Here is a 21635-nt window from a genome sequence, read left to right on the forward strand (position 1 = left end):
ATATTATTCCACATTGATTTATTTTGCTAGTGTTAGATTAGCATTAATGTGCGGAATCTGAGCCGCCCATATCCACAGCTATACAGTGTGTGAGTATGTGAATGTCTCTGCAGTGGGTGTTTGGTGGGCATGGTCATATGAAGAATAACTGGAGACAGCCATATCCTATCTCATTGATGGATTTCAATGAGAGGCCAAATGGCCAGACGTTATATTGCTGCATGCGTCATCTTGCACAGAGACATAACATCATATTCACACCAAAATAAATATTAGCGCTCACTATATGTTTGCGTTGGTTAACACTTCCATTTAAAATAGCACATTTTGAACCTCAATAACTCACCCATTTCAAAACCAGTCTCAATGCCATTTCACAGGTCTACTACAACGGCAAGAGGCTTGGCAACTATTGGTAGCGGTACATTGCACCATTTCTTATGGATACCCTTAAAAAATTGGCATAAAACAGGACATGGTTTCACTGACTGTCCAAAGTGGCAAGTATGCACTCAAATTTGTGAAAACATGTTGGATACAGTAAAGCAAGTGAAGCCAAAAAGAGACCAGCTAGGTTGGCGTACATGAACAGAAAACAGCAGTACAGCTAAATCGGCATGCTATGTTCGTTTATTAAGCTAGTTATGAACACCAACAAAGTGAGTTTACTTGGCTAGCCAGCTAGACATAAAAATGTCAGTGATAGCTTTAATGCCTGCTAGTTAGCTAACAAGCTGACCTATAGTTAGGCTTTTTAAAGTAGGCTAGTTCGATCTAGCTCGCTAGCTAGTTGACTGGGTAATGTTGGATATTTTTCTCTGCAAGTTTCATGTCATGTGTAATCTTGCTAACAAGATAATATGCTTATACTGGGTGGATGGCAGACAACTGGCATTACTGGATTTGATTGGAGAAATGCATTTTTGGCAGCAGAATTATTGGTGAAATGGAAAACTTTTAAATCATGCATCGTTTTGTTCACGAGTGGGCCGAATAGATTATGTATTTTAATGTGAAATGTTTGCATTTGATGTTAGCCTCAAAAGATACATTAAATTGATCAGCCCTAATGCTAACATCAGCCTCTTTTCGATCAGGGTATCAGCACAGATCCTTGACAACATGCTACAGTATATATATGTAGTATATATTCAGTTTGTGCAGAACAAGACTTTCCTTTATACCCAATTATTTGAATAGCATTAACCATCACCTTGTTTTTGTCATCTTAAATACTTGTGGGTGGGTGCACAACACCACAAATTTGTGATAAATTGGGCACATGCTGGGCTCAAACCCTTCTGCCTTGAGTACGTGTAGCTCACTCACTCTTAGCCATTAGCATTGTTAACCAAATAACATTGATTTAATGGGGGCTGAAAATCACCCCCTGGCAACCATCTAACAGGACACTATTAAGAAACCAAACTTAAATAAACACCTTGTCATATGTTTACTTGCCTGAATAAATACATATCTTGTAATGCTAAAATGTGCCAATATAGCCAGAAAACAGTTAGTTTTGGACCATGTTAGTTCTGGATAAGGAAACTATTCCTTTAACCGCCTGTTAATCCTTGGAATGTTCGGAGTGTGGGGGCTGTTGGGTGGGTGGTGGAGAGCAGGAAATTTATATATTTTGACCACCGTCCTCCCATTCACTATACTGTACGTTCCTTAACCCATGTTTGAGTTTGATAAGAGAGGATTACTGTAGGCTCTAAGAAGATCTCTCAGAAGCTTACCAAGAGTCTCTGTGTAATTAACCTGTCCAAGACTGTAAAAGCATGAGTGTGGTATGCAGGTGCTGGAGGAGAAAGATTTTTAAATTTGTGTTATGCTTCACTGAAATGGCACACGGAATACGAAACACATTATCAACAGCAGAGGGACGAGAGTGGCAAGCCTTCAAAAAACATGGCTGTAAATCCCAATATAGAAGCATGTAACAAATGAAAACTCATCAAATGCAACATCCTTTTCAGGATTCCTTCAGGCATTGGCTGTCTGCTTTGAAACCTCAGACAAAAAAGACTGCATGCTAAAAGGAAAACTTTTCACTCGGGGGGAAAAAGAAGTGGCGCATGAGTTTCTGTGAATGTCAACTGGCTACTGATCTGTCATCTTTTTGGAGGTAGCCATCTTGACAGAGTTCAAGCTTTAGGGCCTTCAGGTTCATTTGCATATGACAGATTGCATTTTTCCTTTTTTTTTTTAGCTCAAAGGACTGAGCAGAGTACATGGGGTGCATTAATAGTGCATTGGATACCTGTGGTTACTCTGTCCTCCCTAACACCGAAGGATAACTGCATGTCATAGAACATAATGAATGCATTCCTCCATCATTTGGATTATGCATTTACATATTAATTGTCACAAGTTTTTGTATGACTCATGAACAGCATGCTGTGTTTCAGTGGCAGCATAGCATGGTTATAGTGTATTTTATTCACGTTATTGTAAACGCCTTCACTGCTTTGTATTTATTTAAATATAAGTAACATATGTTTTTAGTAATTTAGGGAGCACTGAGAAAGCCACGTCCAGTAAAATGTTCAGGATAAAATAAGCAATGATACTGCAGTACTTTTATTACTAATTGAGTAAAAATACTGTCTATATTGGCACTCATATTAACACTTTACCACTACCATATTTAATTTAAAATGAGAAATTCTGCTCTGCATGTATGCGACATGTGCAATTTATGGGTTTCAGTTTTATTCATATATAGTATTTATATTTCCCTGTGTCTTGTTATCTGGTCTGATCTGTTTTCTCATCTGTATTGTGATCTGTGGTCTGTGATCTTATCTGTGGTTTGGTCTGTTGTCTAGTCTGTGTTCTGGTTTGTGTTTGGGTCAGTTATCTGGTCTATGGTCTGGTTTGTATTATGGTTGGTGGTATGGTCTGTTTTTATTCACCGTGCTGTAAATGTTTTTTCTGGTTTCTGGGAAGTTCACTCCATTATACATAATTTGTGCATTTAAGGTGCTCATCAATATTCTGTGTTCAATTTGCAAAGCATTCTGATGGTCCAAAAATTCACACAGCAAGCTTGATTGTTCAAAAAGCCTTCCAATTAGTTGAGATACACTTGCTTTTTTCAAATGTTGAGTAGCAGTTTTATGTTAATTATTCAGTTTGCCGCTTTGTACGCAAATGTGTTATACAACAGTTACAGTTTACAAATATAAAGCGTCCATCAAACTGGTGGAAATCAAATGTGTTTTCAGTATCTGTTATTCACAGAGGATATTACAAGAATTTCCTTACAATTTTTTTTTTTTGAAAGAAACTGTCATTGGTCCAAATAGTAATGTTGCTTATATTGAAAACTTAACTCAAAAGAGCCTAATTTCCGGTTTTATTCCATCACTGAATGACTTGCACCAAATTCAACTGCACTTAGCCAGTTTAAGGTCAATTCAGTAAGTTGCTTCATTATCAATCAAGCTGTCAAGTTCTTTAAGACTGAAAAAATGAAGAAAAATGAAAAGGTGTGGCCTGAAGACCATTTTGAGTGATTCCTGTCCTTGATTTCTGTTTGTTTATCAGCAGAACACACAGGACTCCTGTCACATCCACACTGCAAGTACGGGTTTGCATAAGCAGAGCAGTCATTATTCATCGCATTGAATTATTTTCTAAATACACTTGGTCCATTTTCAGAGTTACAATCATTTAGAAAAACTTAAAATAATGATGCTAATTAAGGAAAGGCTGGTTCATACTGTAAGCTTGCTTTGTTTTGTTTTTAATGAAATGAGTGGGTGTTTTTTAATAATGAAGCAAAATGTAAGGCCATTAATTTGGCTTTGTAATCTGCAGTATCGTGGCTCAAGGGAATGTAATAAGCAAACTTATTTCAGAAAGCCATCATTGGAATTGAACGTAATGATGACAGATGGTGTAATGCTGTGTGTATTTTCAGTTTAAGTAAAAACATTTTACCAAGAGCCATTTGACACAAGCATTTCAAATTCAAAATAGCCACACAAATAAGCGGATTGCCAAGACTCCAGCACTCCGGCTCATCCACATTTCTGGCTCACACACAGACCAGTGCAGGAGTGAGGTAGGGACTCATATAAATATATAAATGCTTTACAATGATTTCGGTGCCAGAACAGGCTGAATGACATTTTTTTCCCTTAGATTAGTTGCCATGTGTTCGCGATTATTCAAATGTTATGGTAATTACTGAGCACTTCTCTTGCATGCTATATTTGGAATGCTAGCCATGGTGCTTAACATAGCACCATTAGCTCACAGCAATTTCGGCCCGTTTGTGAAAAACAAACAGAACAGTTTGTTTTGTTTGGTCAATATGCTCCTGGCAGTTGTTTAAAAAATCAATGCTAAGGCAAGATATTCAAACATACCGAGGCAAAATAACCATTATTTCTGGAGGTCACTTTATTTAAATAACTCTTTATTTTTCACTAGTGTGGCACATTCCAGCCACAAGCCTACCGTTTTTCTACAATAACAAAAAAAGAAGTGCAAGCAAGTGCACTGAGAAGCATTGTAATGTGTTTGTTCTGCCAAATACACTCTGTTCTCTCCAGTGTAGAGTTCCATCACCTAGTGGCTCTGTTTTTCAACAAATTCCCAGAAAGGAGGAAGAGTTCATTTTGTTCATTAAATGAAGTGTGAAGAGCAACTTCAGAGAAATACATTTGACTCTGGGTTGTTGTTCTATTCCAGAGTATATAAAGACATTGAATGCTACCCAAGAAACAGCACTATAGAAAAATCCCTTCACAGCAGATGCCACTGTCACTGTCTTCCGCTTTAATCTAGTACAGGTTGACCCAGGACCTCTCAAATAGTGTATTTGTGTTACGCTAATATTTGACTCTATTTCACTCCATCTGACTCCAATTTAATAATTTAACTTTACTTTGAGTTTAGTTATATCTAACTTCAGTAGATTTGTTATGTATAATTTAGACTTGATTAGTAATGAATTCTGTACCTTAACAAGCTCCCTGAACAATTATCTGCTGGTCTCACCGCATGTCACATCGGCCGTTATTGTGCATGACTCTGGCTAAATATCTGTGTCCTTTCAGGGGTCACGTTAATAGCTACTTCTTTAGGTATATCCAATAGCGGCTCAGGGACCCAAGAAGGCCAACATTAGTTATTCCCAAACTAACGTTAGCTAGCAAACCTTGATTGGATTAGAATGCCTATTAGATGCAAACAAGCTTGACCCATTAAAACTAGCTCAATGAGATAGGAAGCCAGCTAATTAATAACGTGTAGACAGACATCACCGTACAGTCTGACAAGGTTGTGCATTTAGCAAGCGGGGATAGCCTTCATATATGTCTACATTAGACATTCTGACATTTGGTCTGAAAAACTGCTGAACCTCTTGACCACGCCTGCATGCATTTATGCATTTAGTTGCTGCCAAATAATTGGCTGATGTGTGTATTAACAAGCTGAGTGTAACTAAATGAAATATGAAATATTGGTTATTTAAGATATAAGCTAAATATATATGTTTAAAATAAGTATTTATTTTTAATGAAATATATTTATTTTTTAATCAGATTTAACATTTAAATAATATATTCAGTCTTTATGTTTTGAGATTTGTCAATTAAATATAAAAATATGAACTAAAAGCATTATTTAGCATGACAGTTAAATCTGAGTAAAAAATATATATTTAGCTTAAACCTTGAAGAAAATGCTGTATTTAGGCTAAATCTGAGGGAAAAAAACAGAAAAAGTGTGACGTGTTTTACTTTACATTTGGCACCCCATTTTTGCGCCACACAGTGCTATGTCAGGTTTATATACAGTACTTTATATACCTAGTTAAATTTTTGATTACGGATTAGTTGCTTTTCAGCCTTAGTTAGCCCAACGGTCTTCAGGAGGTGTGTGCATTTTGACTTCAAATGCAATCCCCACAAATGAAAACAAGGGCTAAAACCATGATTCACTGCTCTGTTATGTGTGAAGAATCCATACAAAATCAAACCCCTGAGCTTAACACTCAGTGATCTGTAACCTAATTTTGCACAGATGAGAGTGAGGGGACTCAACAAAATGTTCAACAAAATGTTAATACATATACAAAAATACATACCAGGAAATGAGAGCTGATTGTCTGTACTTTTGTCTTACATTCACATACTGATCCAAACACCCTAATGTATATAGAAAAAATATGACATTTCCCTCTACGTTTCCATTTTGGAGGGCATTGTTTCTGCTGCTTTGTTAAAGGTTTCATATCACTTTCCAGTTGATGGCAATCTAATCTCTTTGGACTGAATTGCACATTACACAAAATTGCACAGTCCACTAATAACCTGCACAAAAGAAAGACTGGCACCTGCAACCGTTTAGTGTTTGCATATTATCGACTATGGCTTGGTGGGGAGAGGAAGACACTGCTGGCAAATCTGGATGCAGATGTCCTCTTTTTCACCATTTCACTTTCAAGGTCAAGTTGTGCTCTTTCAGAAGATTTGTGGGCTGTCATTGGTTCAGTAGCGATAAAGGACAAAAAAGGATGTCTTTTTCTGTATAACTTTGACATTCTCAAGCCTTTATCAGGTGCGTGTGTGTGTGACTCAATGATCTGCAGTCCTAAAGCCCTCCAGCACAGCGTGTCTTTTCAGAAAGTGTCTCGTAATGGTCACGCCACAGAATCTAAACGGGGAATTTGCTTCAGCAGCTACAATCTACGTAATCCAAGTCATCTTTTATTTTGCCCAGAACCTATGTTACATCACAATTCTTTGACTTTTTTCCATCTTGAAGGCCCAAGTCCTAGTTAATACTACTCAGGAATGCAAGGCTCTCAGTGCTTTCACTCAGTTGTCCTTCAGTAATCCCTATCAATCCTCTGCTAAATGCTGATGTGCCAGTTCACTAAACATAGGCAGTTCCTCTTTTGCGTGTGAGGATGAGTTTCCATTTTTTTAAATCTCCACAGTTAGATAAACTAGGCTTTACATTTGCATTTAGGCATTTAGCAGATGCTCATTGAAACTAAGAAAAATGCATTGATACAGGTTTTGGCAACAAGCAGAGCCGATGCCAAAGTTATCTGTGTTGCAACCAATAGTAGTCAGTCCATAAACCTACGATATAGCATTAAGAGGCATATTTGGTGCAAGAGGGAGATTAAAAATGTAGTGCTTTAAGTAGCAGATGGGTTTTTTGCAGATATAGTGTTAGATGCAGCTCATGCAGAGCTACTACAGCTATTATACATGCTCAGAGTGAGTGCTAGTTGAGCTGAGATTTAGCCCGAACAGGTGTGCTTTCAGTCTGTGCCAGAAGACAGAGACTCAGCTGTCATGAATGCACCAGAGAGCTCATTTCACCTCTGGGGCCTTAAAGGTGCTATCACAGAGGAGCCTGTAAACATGTTCTTGCTGAAAAAGCAAAACTGTCCTAAACTTGATGTTGGCAGACAGTTGACACGAGTACACAAGCAGTGGTTATATTGAATTTTCAGTTCAGCTTGACTGCCTTTGCTAGACATAGGACGTGGTCCATTCTGGATAGAAACCCAGCCGGTTCAACATCGGTTCTGACATGTCCTGTTTTGACTCATTCTCAATCCAGCAACCATAGTATTGGGCTATGTGGAAGAATACTGTATATCTCTGTGAAGTGTTGCGATACATACAGTAGATAATATTTATCAATGTTTTACAATATATTCCAGTCCCATACGTTAGTTTCCTCCCCCAGGTTTAGGCTGAGGCAGTGGGCCTCGACACTAGCTTGGGAAGAGGAGGAACTCCTGTTGTTCCCCTCGCGTCATATTGGAAGTATGTGTTCACAGGCAGACATATTTTTGTTGAACCCATGAACGAAAGTATACAGCATTCAGTATTTATTATTGCACTGATGGCACAGGTCGGGGGAACAGAGGTTTTGTTTGTTCATCCTTCCATGAAAGCGATTTCTGTAAAAAAAAAGATGGATGAATTTGGATTGAAACTAGTGAAATGGTTGCCTTGGGCTAAATAACTTAACTTTGGAACTACTTGGGAACTGACAGCTCTTATAGGTGGCAGAGATATGTAGTTCATAATGTATTTATATTTCTTTACCAGTATGTATGAATGTCAATTGTATTCTACAGCGCAGGCACTGGGAGCCACTGTGGGGGTGGGGGTTGGCCGGGGGTTACTTTCAAAAGTACTTTCAGAGCCAGGCACAAATCTTTCAGAAGATTTCAATGCAAATGTGCCAATCTATCAGGAGATTCCAATATAACAGGTGTTCTGTGAGAGTCGGAACTGAAGTGATAACTTCCACAATTCTTTGGCTGTCTTAGATCATGTTGCCAGCCAGACATGAACCCATCTCTGAGATAGAGCGCTGGATTAAAAACAAATTGCCAACAGTGCCTCCTACAATTGTCTCCTCCAGGAATAACATAGTTTTCACAGAAATCCACCCATTCAAGTCCAACCCTGCGTACCTTAGACTATGGCACTGCCCTGTTGTGTAAACAGAAAGTGGTTCTGTGACAGCTTGCTAAAAAAACCTCAGACCAACGCATGATGTATTGAAATATGTACCAATTGATTAATACTCTGCCCTTTAAATGTAAATGGACTATAAAAAGACCATCCTGGGAGACAAGTCTCCCCTTTCAACATCTGCAGAACTAAAAGAACGATACGTTTGGGAGACAATTTTAATTTGAAAGGCACAATTAACTTCTTTGGTTATGGCTCACACTTAACTTTACTCACTCACATGGAATCCAGCTTAATAGCATGTTATTTAAAGAAAGAAATCTTCCCTTAATTGCAGTTTACTTTTTGAATTGCAGTTCACTTTTAATTTTTTCAGGGTTTAAGATTGCTTTCAAGCATTGAGTTCCTTGAGTCTGAGTTCCTATCAGCATAAAATAAATAAGATTCAACAAGTAATTAAATGTATCAGTGTAAATTGATGTTTAATATTACCCCCCGTTAAAAGCTTTGTAAAATTTTAACTGAGGTTATACCACAGTCTTGGTCTCGACTTGATTCTGACTAGATGGTGGGTGATGATTATTTTCCTATAATTGTTCAGCATTTGGCAGGTAGTCTCGGTCAAGCCTAATCACCATTCTAAATTAATACGCTGCCTGTAGTTTGCTAAGGAGAACCCAAAAGTCAGCACAGCGATACGTGTTAAATGTGGTTTTATTTATTAACCACAACTTTGCCATGCCAATTAAGCTATTTGCATTAAAAAAATTCTGAAACGGCATGTGATATAACCATGAATGGTTTTGCAAAGTACAGTAACGTTGCATCGAGATAGCTAACAGCCGTGAACTCGCAAATGTTTTGGTAGATTGTTAACGTTACTAGCTACTATGTGACATGCTGAAATGGTTGTTTGTAAATGGACAACTCTCAGTTAGCTATAATATTTTCCTTTTTTGGCTATAACCAGCACAAAATGGAGAAGCTGGCTATGTTGGCTAAATTGTGCGATGTTTGTGTAATGTGTGACCGAAGATAATTTTGACCGGGAATTATGGATAAACTCACTGAGCACTTTATTAAGAACATTGTAATGTGATTACTCATGTGATTATCTAGTCAGCCAATCATGTATCAGCAGTTGCAAAAATTGCAATAAACTACGGTATGCTAATTTGGCACTGATATACCCCGAGCAGTGGCTCTCCTCCCACTTCAGCTTGCCGCAAGTCCTGAAATTACCAGAGGCAGCTGGATCATCCGGAAAAAGCTAAATCAACAGCACACCAGCTCGCAACACGACACGGAACATATGGGACTATCACAACTTCAGAACTTCTATATACACTCAGCGATCACAGAACCTTTTACTTATTACTTTTTAAAGTAATAAGTCTAAAAAAATAAGTGTCATACCGAATAAAGTGCTCACTGAGTGTAGTGAAAAGTGTTTGTTTTTTTGGTACTCAATGTTAAAAAAAAAACTAATAACTCATTTTCGACAGGAAACACAATGCAGATATTTTCTCCCACTCACAATCAAAAGGAGATTGTCGATACTGTGCCTGATTAAAAATATCTCAGTGTACATATCGAGAGTCAGATGAAATAGAACACACATATAAAAAAGGTAATTTCAAAGATTAACCAAAGGCTGTACTTTATCAGAAAGCTTCAATACGGACAAACGTAGTGTTACTATTCTATCATCTAATCCATTTTAACCTTCTGTTGCATTGTCTGGTTCAGTTGTCTATCTGCCAACAATACCAATGAAAGGTAATACCAATAAAGAATCACAAAACAAGCAAGCAAAAACATTGGTATCAGTGTCCAGGACTTACGAAGTCAATACCAAAAACTTACACTTTAAAAATTAGACAGTATCCAATCAGACCAAACTCACCCTTTGAACCAGTTACAACCAGAACTGGCAGGATAATTCAACCCAAGGCAAAAACAAAATGACATAGACAGTCCTTTCTATCGACTGCTGGAGCACCTTTCAACTCCAGCCATACTAGGGCAATGAAGTAATACACCATTAGCACTGTTTCCAGTTTGTCTAGTTGCATTGCATTGTCCAATCCCAGCTTGAAACTCATGCACTCTCTGAGACCATGTGCAATGTTGTGTACTCTGCACATTTTTAGTCTATTTATTTATTTATTTATTTATTTATTGAATTAGATGGAAATGAATGTTTCACCACTGTGTAACAATTAATTTCAACCCAGAGTTGTTTATCATTCCAGGGAGATGGTGCGCTACCAACAGATTAAGTGTAGCTTCAGTACCAAAACAACCTATACGAAGAGGTTGTTTTTTAAAAAATAATTATTTTTATTTTAGTTTCATCGAAATTGCTAGACACCTGAGAAAGCACAGGTAATTATTTCTGGTTTTTCTTGGCAAAAGCAAGGACAAAGAGTCTCCCCTCCCTTCTTACACCAAAACAACTTAGTAAGGTGAATTCATTTTACTGCCTGTAGCTTCTTAATTGACTTCATTTACTTCTAATTGAGAGGATTTGTAGAAAATGGCCATTGTGAAATTTGATCAGTTCACTGATTGATGTTTTGAACTAGCGCCCACGCAAGACACAAATTGTAATTCAGTTATAATTGACTAATAAATATTAAATGAGTCAATAATGGCCTGCCATCAGATCCTTGATGAAAGATATAAATTGCCACAGTCCAAGCTCTGTGTACATTTACCATTGTGATTGGATTTCTGCACTGCAGTACACTGACACCGTGCAGACACACAACCTAAATAATGAATGTGAGCATCCACATGTGGAACAGGTCATGTGGTCTTAGGCTCCCGATACTCTTCAGCACTGGCACTTCATACAGAAGCTTGTTTTTTCTCCATTCTCACCATAGACCATTCCAGACCGTTTTTCTTACAATGATTAGAATTTCTAAAATATATATATACATATATATTTAAAAGTAGTTACATTTGTAGCTAATGAAAACACAGTTTGTTACATATGAATAATTTTTTTATGCTAAAATGTGCAGAAAATGTGACAAATATAATTTAACGCCACTACAATGGTTTGAAAATGATACGCATTGTTCTATATTTTTTAGAATATATGTAATTGTCCAGTATGTTCTGCCATGCATTTAAAAGTTTACTTTTAAGAGACTGGCATTAGTGCATTGATTTGCTTCCCATTTGACTTTCCTTTAATGAATAGTTTGACACAGAAAATGTATTCATTGATTTGTTGATCCTGAATTTTGACTTCAATATATTTTACTTTCCACCAGTAACTCCTGAATGGTCTTAAAGTAAGGACTACAATCTCCAACCTGCAAAATATTATGCAGTCACTTGTTTTCACCTGAGTGTAATTCCAGATTCCAGGATTCCACAAGCCACAGTGAGGTCGTCAAGCAAACACCAAGAAATGTGATGGACTGTTTCTTTATACTTTACAGTTCCTGCACTGATGAATTTTTTTACCATACAAGGGTATGATATGAATCGCTTGCAATACTCAAATACCTGTAATCCATTCTAAAAATAACATTAGAATTGGTCCCGAGTGGATGCTCTGCTGGCAGATTTTGAAATTGGATTTGAAGTGCACGTCAACTTTCGGCTTCCGATGTATGGCATGGCCAACGGCCTCCATAAATAGCTCTTCCATGCAGCCGGTAAGGCATAGGGAAGGAAGCGTGGATGTAAACAGCAGTGTGTGGCTGTGCTCGCTGACACGCGGCTGAAAATCGCCAGGGCAGAACTCTCGGCTGATGAGGAAGCGCGGCCGGTCGAGGCCAACTCGGCTCCTCCTCAGCGGCACAATGGAGCGTGTGCGATTTAATTACCGCCATTCGTCAAGCCCAGCGGGAGGGCCTTTCAGCCGGCAGAGACGCAGTGAAATTCCAGATAGCTCGCCTTGCACGTAATGACCTGATCACAACACCCGGCTGGCACGGCAGTCCGCCGTCGTCTTGAACCGTAGCAGAGACCGCGCGCGTGGGTGTTCACACTGTTTTTGTGGCCGATTAGGCTCCAGAGCAGTAAAGAACTGAGGCATTTGCTGCCTGCTGAATTATAGTGGGACAGTACAGGTTTCTGACAAGACCATCAGATGGTCAATGGGTGATCTGGGTGGACGAGGGGGTCTACTGGGTTGTGGAGGAGGTGGGGGGGGGGGTGTCATTCATGACTTCTAACTTGTTTAAACATGTTTTAACACTTTCTGGGGCTGTCTGTCTTTGCTTACCCATTCAGTTTATGGCTTCAGATAAATGTTGCTGTCTTCTCTTGGAATGTGTGTATACAGTGATTTATAGGTGCAGTCGCTGCAGTTTACATGTAGTTATTGTGTATCATATAGGCCTATCTGGCTTTCCATTGGCTACTTAGGTTGCTGAACCAGTTAAATTCAGTCTAAATTTACATGATCCACAGCATATGTGCATATTCACCATGTGTTCCCTGGCAAACAAGCTGTGTGTGGATAGTTTGCTCTAGTACTGAATAGTATGTACAATTGAAGGATAGTGTAGGCCTCTGTCTAAGGTCAAGAGTCCAACCGATTTCCCTGGGACACAGCACCACTCCCGGTGTTCCTTGTTGCACTGCGGGCTCACCTCTCTGCTCTCTGCGCAGGTGGTGAAGATGATGATCATCGTGGTTGTGACCTTCGCCATCTGCTGGCTGCCATACCACATCTACTTCATCATCACCGGGGTGAACAAATGGCTCAACAAGTGGAAGTACATCCAGCAGGTGTATCTGTCTGTGCTGTGGCTGGCTATGAGCTCCACAATGTACAACCCCATCATCTACTGCTGCCTCAATAGCAGGTAGGTGCAGAGGGGTCACCTCTACTGTAGCCAGGGCTAGCCATTGGGTACTTAGCTTTAATCCGCCGCTCCAAAACTGGGGCCAAGATCTAATGGGAGACCTGCCTATAGGCAATGTCATTCTGCAATCTGGGTATGTGTGTGTATGCGTATTGTGGGGCTGGGTGAGTTTTAAATCTATTCACAATATCGCTTAACTTTAAATAATATAATTTAAGCAGTGATATTTTTTTCTGCTTTGACCTATTCCTTGTTTCAGATTATTTTAGTGGCTGTCCATCTCGTAACATTGTGAAAGTAATGAGATACTCACTATTTCCAAAGAAAAACGATTTCAAATTCTAAGTGAAAGGTGCATAATGATAGATTAACATTAAGACGGAATACTGGTTGTGATAAGCCCTGGGTAGAGAATGATAATGCATGCTGATGAAGTTGTGTGAGTATATTCTTAGTAAGGTAGGTAGTGGGGGTGAGCGTGGTTAAATGAATGTCTGCTAGTTTTATATTGCCTTTGAGCCAGTGTGTTCCCCAGACATTTTGAGTAATCATTCTATCACTGAGGGCATGCATAAGGTATAGGTGCGCTAAATTTTGGTCTGTGTGAAACTGAAAAAAAAACAAAAAAAACAGCCATCTCAAGATTGGCTCTTTTCAACCTCCATTTGGTCTTTATTCTGGTGGCCTTTAGTGCACTTCAGCTATGTCTGGGATTGTCTTGCGAATGTCTTCCAGTGTATGTATTATGTACCTGATTCCATACAGGATCCACCCTTCATGGAAAATGCAATGTCTGTCATTTCATTTTTTTCCTATACCTTCTTCACACATAAGTGCTTTGTTATGGCAACCCAGAGAGTACAGCTTCTTCCTCTCTTTTGGCCTGCGAAATCGCAGGTCTCGCAGACCCGATAAGGGAAGGTAAATAGAGGCCGTCAGTGAAAAGATGTGCCACCAGTGCAGCTGAGTTTATTTGCAGCCATAATTTCAGGAAGCAGCTATGCTAATGTATCAATGTTTTTTTGTGGAAATTCATCAACTTTTCAGCGAAAAACAAGGGTCACCTTAATGCCACCTAATCCGCTAAAAGAAGTGGTGGACAAATAAGCTCTTTAGTCATGCTGAAATTCGAGTTTCTGTTATGTTCTGAAAAAATGAGTGGCAATGGCCAGGTGTGGATTCAATCAGATGTTAAAATCCTTGTGATTATCCCTTCTTAGCCTGCAACGATTTTTGCCCCTTCCGTCTGTGTCTTTCCTTTCAAAGGTTTTGCACCTTGTAGTTGACCTGAAAAAGCGAGTTGTTCATTAAAATTGACAGGAGAAAACAGAACAATAATAAGGCTAATCATAGATCGGTCCTTCCAGGACCTCTCTGTGTCAGGCGGAAACAGCACGGACGAGCATTGAAAGTATGCTTCTGTGATATGTTTTCTTATGAGAAGAAGAGCAATTTAACCTCCACCCCTCAGCATACTCACTGTGCTCACTAAGTGGCAGTAATGACAGCAACATTCAAAAGGAAGAAACAATTTAAGTCCAATTCATGTTCAATTTGTGGTAGGAGTCGGAAAATTAAAGTGCATCAAAGACCGTTCTGGGGTTTTCTTGCTCATTCACTGTCTGGTGTATGGCATCCAGGTTCCGAGCGGGGTTCAAGCGAGCCTTCCGCTGGTGCCCCTTCATCAAGGTGTCCAGCTACGATGAACTGGAGTTGCGCTCCACCCGCCTCCACCCCACCCGCCAGAGCAGCATGTACACCGTGTGCCGTGTGGAGTCCAGCGTGGTGGTGACCTACGACCCTGCAGACGGGGACAACCCCCAGGCCGTCCGCAAGAAGAGCTCCACCCACGGCCAAACCGGCACCAACGGCTGTCCTGCCAACGGCGCCAAGGTCTCTCTGAAGTCGGGCCCCTACAGCGCCCCCAACGCCTCACCTGAGGAGTTCTCCTGAAGGGCTCAGGCTACCATGTCAGAGAACACGCCCCTGGGATTGAAAGCATCATAATTACTCCAGGAATACAGATTCCCATGGATTCAGCCCTACGAGCATGATGGATTCCTGCAGGATCATCCATGTTGTTGTTGTTGTTGATTTCCTGTTCTCTTTTCATTCCCCTAGGTTTCCTCCTGGTTTAATTGGAATGCTTAACTTAACTGCAAGAAACGATTAGTATTTTGAAAGGAACCCACACATTTTGTATGCTGCAGGCAATTATTTCTCAGTCGTAGTCAAATATATTTATTTTCCAAATCAGACATTTAGAATTTGCTATTTGCCTCTAATTGGAATCCTTGCGGCCAACAATTTTCCTTCTTGTTGGTGCCATAGAATTTAACTTAAATGAATGATTAGAATAATTTTGTTCTATTATAGGAGAGAGGTAAAAAATTATTTTAACAAAATAGAATATACTTTATTCTTATAATAAATTTAAATCATTGAGAATATGGATTCACTGAGATGAAGAAGTAGACATATTCTTCCCCGGACATGTTTAGATGAAAATGGTCACCTTTGCCCCCTCAGTTCCCAGAATGCACTGCTTAAGCGGAACAACACTACATCTACTGTGTTAACCTTATAATGCATTTAATGATGTACAAAATGTTATCATGGCATTTTATGTGGATCCTGCAGGAATCAGAATACATCATGCTGAACCCCCTGATTGTTCATTTTTGTTTGCTCTCTGTGATTCAGGACTTTACAGTCAGGTCACACACATGTACAATCTTCAAGTCTGAAGAAGAAGGAACACTGGTTGTAGTTCAAAGGGATAAAGGTGACTGTTGTCACATTTGTTCACTCATTGTCTCTGGGATGTGCTATTTAACAATAACAAAAAAGTTTGTACTGTGAGTGAACCATCACTTAAACCAGTGTTTCCCTACTCCAGTCCTCGGGACCCACTTGCCAGAAGGTTTTTGTTGTAACCAGTAACTCACACACCTGATTTAACTAATCAAGGGCATTTTTGTGGTTTGATTGGTTCAATCATTAAATCAGGTGTGTACGTTACTGGTTCCAACAAAAACCTTCTGGCATGTGGGTCCCGAGGACTGGAGTTGGGAAACACTGACTTAAACCGTGTCATTAATATTTTAGCATAGTCTTAATGAACTAATTCAAGGCTAATGCAAAATCTCATGCATGACCCTAATTATCATTTCTTAGAAGCCATTCAGCTGTGCAGGGTATTTTGGCAGTATCTTATAGAGACTATCATGGAAAATAAGTTATTATTAGAAAAGATTTTGCTTATGTCCTGTTTTTTCCAAAATAAATCAAAAACAGTTCCCTCAAACTAAGGAGTTAATATTTTAAATATTCTGTATGGGAATACGTTCATATTCGACAAATTATAGTTTTATGTGTATTGTTGTTTGTGTGTATATTTTTGCATGTGTTAAAAGGGTTGCCATGCCCCATTAAATTGGTTCCATTATATGCATTCTCTGTAATGAAAAAAACACACCATGTGAATGCATATGTCCGTCATCAGTTTCCTTTCCATGGACTCAAATATGTTTGGCTACCACAGGCCACCATATATGTGTTTAATGCCTATTATCTTCAGACAGGACCAACTACACTTCTGCTTGAATGAGGAAGTTTGAACATTGTGTATGTCACAATTCTGTGTCATTCCGTATTTGTTTTTTTAACCACAGATGGACTGTATATAGAAATACCATATCTGCATATCAAGAACATATGGTCATTTTTCCACACTTCTGATGGCTTCTGTTTACTGTATCTCTAATCATTCCCTGTACGATGGAAAAACAACAGTTTGGGTTCCTATGGACAGTTCCTTTGGACATTTCCCAGAAGTCAGCCTTGGTGCATCTGTGTATGCAGATTTTTGTTCCAGCCTATTCCACTGGGACCACTGGACTGTCAAAAATTCAGTCAAGTAGGTGTACATTGTATATCTCCATTTTCATTTTCTTTTCTGTTCCTTCTTGCTTTCTTCTTCTGACTGGGTCACTACTACAGGAACAACTTTTTTGTTCTTATAAAATGTAAATATGTTTGTCTTTCTCTGAGGCCATTTTATTTGTTTTGGGATTTTTTCTTCAGTGACCACAGCCTTATTTGTCAAGATGTACAAAATGATATATTTGTAACAATTGGTAATTTCCAGCATGTGCCAACAATGGTTCAAGTTTTGTTTTGTTCATTTCTTTTTTTAATGTCTGCTCTACCTATGCTACCTCTTATTTGCACTTTAAGTGATATGCTATTATTACTACCTTTAATTGCTTTGTTAAGGTGTTATTAAGGTATTGTTCTAGCTTTACTGTATTTTTGATTAAAACAATTATTATCAGGAGGGGCAACAGACTCTGAATATGAAATGTCCCCATCTGAGAATCAGGCTGTTGCCATTCAACTGAAATGCCAAAGCTGGGCTGTGAGTTGTTTTATGTGACTGTGTCTGTCATATTTTTATCCTCCTTTTATCTTTATTTTATAAAGAGCATTTTTCAGGACTACATTCACATCATAGCTGGACACCTTGATTTTGTAAATTCATTGAACCCCATTGAGTGTATCTAAGTATAAAAATTGTTTTTCCAGTGGAGGAAGAATCTGTTGTTTGCAGCGATGACATTCATGGTGCCTGCTGTTGGGACTGAAAGAAACACACTTCCTGATGTTTATGTCTGCTTCACCTTCTAAAGCTTCAAAATCCCCCATGGTGACAAGCTTCTGCGTAAGGCAGGTCTTGTACAAACCTTCACTGCTTTGCCAATTCATTTCACTTCAGTGAGGTTGTATACATGGTGTACTAATCTTGGCCAGGGCATTGTTCTGTGAGAGACTCCAGGAGTCTACATGCGCTGTGGCCTGCTTAGCAGGAAAATATGACTGCACTGGAATGGAATCTAATTGGAATGTGGTTTTATGATCTATGGCTTTTCTCATCAAATTATGTGGTACAGTAGTTGCGTTGCAAAGTGAAAACATACATGCCTGTCTAGGGTATGGGTTTGGTATTTTGTGTTCAGTCACAATACATTCCTTTGAGTGTATTCAAGAATTTATGGATCTCCTTCAGCGAGGTTCATATTAAATCTAAAGTGCCAATAGTTGGATTGCAGAGCATGTTTTTCAGAGAACAGGTACAAGTTCTCAAGACTCTGAGGATGTGCTCAAGCCTGTGGTTGTGCTGAAAAGCAATGTGGTTCATAGTTACACCGTAAAGAAGAATGTATTCTAGGTGTTACTGTAAGTGTGTCCTAAATTAATCTACTAAGATGTCATATTACATTGTGTGTCACAATTTACGTCTGCATTTCTGGGTTCATAGTGAACATATTACAAAGAAAACAGTGTTAAGTCAAAACGTGTTTACTTGTAAGTGAATGTGCATAGCAAGAATTCACAAAAATATCTTAAAGGTGAACATGGGGTTTAACACAAGTTTTGTTACATAAGAATTCAATTTGTTTGATACTTTCAATTCCACAGCATTTTGTACGTTATCTCTAAAGCTATCAGCCACCTGAATCAACCAAAATCCAAGCAGTACCAATCTGCTGTTTCATCTTTTGATTGTATTGTGATGCTTTTGTGCTGTGGGTTTCTTAAATCCATAATATAAATAGAAATGTCACTCACAGTGTAGTTATATTTAACAAAAGGGGAGAAGATTAATTTCAAGCACTTTGGACTCATTTAAGATGATCCACATGACTGATAATGTGTCTTCATTCCCTTAATAATTGTATTAATAACTGTTTAATCTCTCTCTCTCTCTCTCTCTCTCTCTCTCTCTCTCTCTCTCTCTCTCTCTCTCTCTCTCTCTCTCAGATGTATATTTACTTAAGCTGTGTGCAACCTAGATGGCTGCTCTAAACATGTTTTTTGCTGATAACTCGAGAACTATATATCAGATCGGGTAAAAGAGTATATATTGTCTATATATATACTCATGGTTTGCATTAAATATATGCCTTTAAATGCATATAGCCCAATTATTCAATCTGGACATGAACATACTTTCAAGATGGATTTCAACTTAATAGCTCAGCATAATTTTTCTGTGTCCCAACATATCTACATATTGACAAGGCATAGGTCTCCTGTGGTGAGTCATGGTCTGCAATATAAAAGGGACTTATATTGAAATTGGAATTCCAGTGCATGGGGAAGAAAAACAAACCAGGGCAGGGGGAGGGGGGAGCCTCTTTCCCTGACTGCTCAGCAGTCGGAAGTGTGGAAAGCAAATTCACAGAATGTTTAAGAACATCATGAAAGTATTATTCAAGAATGTTTAGAAATGCATACCAACAATATGCATTATTATTATTAGTATTATTATTATTATTATTATTATTTAATCTGAAAAAAGATTCTAAATGTTTTGATGATATGCCATTCTAATACACTGTATTGTGTTACTTTAAATGAAATTAAAATGTGTATTGAATTACAGAAGTAATTGTGTGTTTGAACAAGGCTTCAGTACCAATTGCAAAAGTGTGTGAATACATTTGTAGTCTTTGTTTATGTATAAAAACTGATTGCATATTTCCAGCAAATGTTTTAGTGTATGTGTTTGTGTCAAAATCATATATGGATATTGTCATATTTTATACAGCCTTGGAAACAGGCAATAGGGCAACACCATCCATCTTAATAGATAAACATTTCAAAACTTTCAAATTGTATGTTTGCTGTGTTATTTGTTATTTGTTGGCTTAGGGCACCTACACAACATCAGGATGGGTGTAAAAAATGGTCTTATCTGCAATGATTATGAGATCCACCCTGGTGTAAAGACCAAAATCTGGAAGCATGTATGGAGTACATATTTATACATGGGATTTCCATCTGATCATCAGATGATTGCTATGTCAATATAGCATATTCATTTTTTGTAGATACAAATCAAGTATTCATGTTAGCTAGATAGCTTAATGGAACTTGCCAGACAACTGGATAGATATTGATGCATCATCACATTCAACACTGACGTAAAAAAAATGGTTGGACTTAAAGAGCTGTGTAAAACTGTGCTGTGGTGTCTACTTCCTGATCTATATGCTTTGCTAATCTAAAACAGAATATGCTTTTACATTGAGCGTACATTTAAAAATACAGTATGATTTTGTGTATTGACAACTGCATAAGCAGTTTCTTGAAATTAAGTGAGGCCATTGTAGCTTTAAATTCAAATAATCTTGCCTGCATATTTGTTGATTGTTCTGTGTAAGCTATTGCAATGTGGATACTTTTCTTCAAAATGTCTCAGTCAAGTAATTTATTTCTATTCTTTGTGTATCATTTTTTTTTAAACGTTGATATAAATAAATGTGAATTTTGTTCATCTGCAAATCTCTGTTGTTTATTTCACAATGATTGAGTCGACACATATTTACATTACATCAGGGTTTTGTTAGCACAGATTTAGATGGTTGTTGTAAAATTAATAGTCCTCCAGATGGAACAGTGAGCTCACTAATGTTATTGCAACAAGGGAGGGCAGCTGTCAAAACAAAGGTGGCCCACAACTAATCTCCTAACCACAAATGGATGTGGTTAAGTCCCTGGGACTCCTACAACAGGTACGTATGTATCTTCCTAGGATGATTTAAAAAAGCATTTGTTAGGATTGCCTATGGTATTTATATCTGCAGGAATGTCATTAAATGTGATTAGTCATGCATACAATTTCCAGTCCCACATGTGCTTACATATTAGTACAGTGAAGTGGAAATAGAATGTGCTTAAAGGTGCATCCCTGATTCAAACACATCATGGATTCAAACATGTTGCAAATGTTTGAACATGTATATGCTAAATGCATGTGCACCCTTCAATTGGCAGGTATCATTGATTCAAATTGAATGAACTCTTCCACTCTCTTTTCCTGATTTTGGATCCAATCTGACTGGCAAACTCTAAGCACTCTGGTCTTAGCACAGATGCATAAAACATGCTAATGTGGCTATAACTTTGTTAATAGCATGATTTTATGTCTATGAAACAGTTATATAGACATTAATATACAGTACTGTGCAAAAGTTTTTGGCAGGTGTGAAAAAATTATGTAAAATAAGAATGCTTTCAAAACTAGAAATGTGAATAGTTTATTTTGTTCTATTGTTAGGGGAAAATGCCCTTTTTAACATTTCACAGGTGAGCATCATCTGATGAAACAGATCCAGTAAAAAACAACTATAGCTATTCTTCAGTTTAACTTTCGTATTTATTTGCAAAGAAATGACAGAAAGTGAGAAAGCTTACCGGCTTTGCATCAGACATAGTAAGACTCTTATACACACTTTTCCAGAAGGGGGGGCTTTACCAA

The 21635-nt window shown here is 38.3% G+C and overlaps 1 protein-coding gene and 1 long non-coding RNA gene across 3 annotated transcripts in view; both read left to right on the plus strand.

Moving 5' to 3' along the window:
- The window catches only part of tacr3a (tachykinin receptor 3a), a 38905-nt gene extending 23604 nt beyond the window's left edge, over positions 1 to 15301 (plus strand). For both annotated transcript variants that reach the window (XM_061246007.1, XM_061246006.1), the window contains 2 exons: positions 13113 to 13309; positions 14950 to 15301. In XM_061246007.1, coding sequence (XP_061101991.1) covers positions 13113 to 13309; positions 14950 to 15262 — 510 coding nt within the window. In that variant the 3' untranslated portion in view covers positions 15263 to 15301. The remainder of the gene's footprint in view (positions 1 to 13112; positions 13310 to 14949) is intronic.
- A 2937-nt stretch (positions 15302 to 18238) lies between these two features.
- Positions 18239 to 20653, plus strand: LOC133130980 (uncharacterized). Its single transcript, XR_009708978.1, has 2 exons — positions 18239 to 18666; positions 18721 to 20653. It is a non-coding gene; the product is annotated as an uncharacterized LOC133130980 (long non-coding RNA).
- The last annotated feature ends 982 nt before the right edge of the window (positions 20654 to 21635 follow it).

Source organism: Conger conger, chromosome 6 (genome assembly GCF_963514075.1).
Source record: "Conger conger chromosome 6, fConCon1.1, whole genome shotgun sequence".
NCBI classification, from domain to species: domain Eukaryota; kingdom Metazoa; phylum Chordata; class Actinopteri; order Anguilliformes; family Congridae; genus Conger; species Conger conger.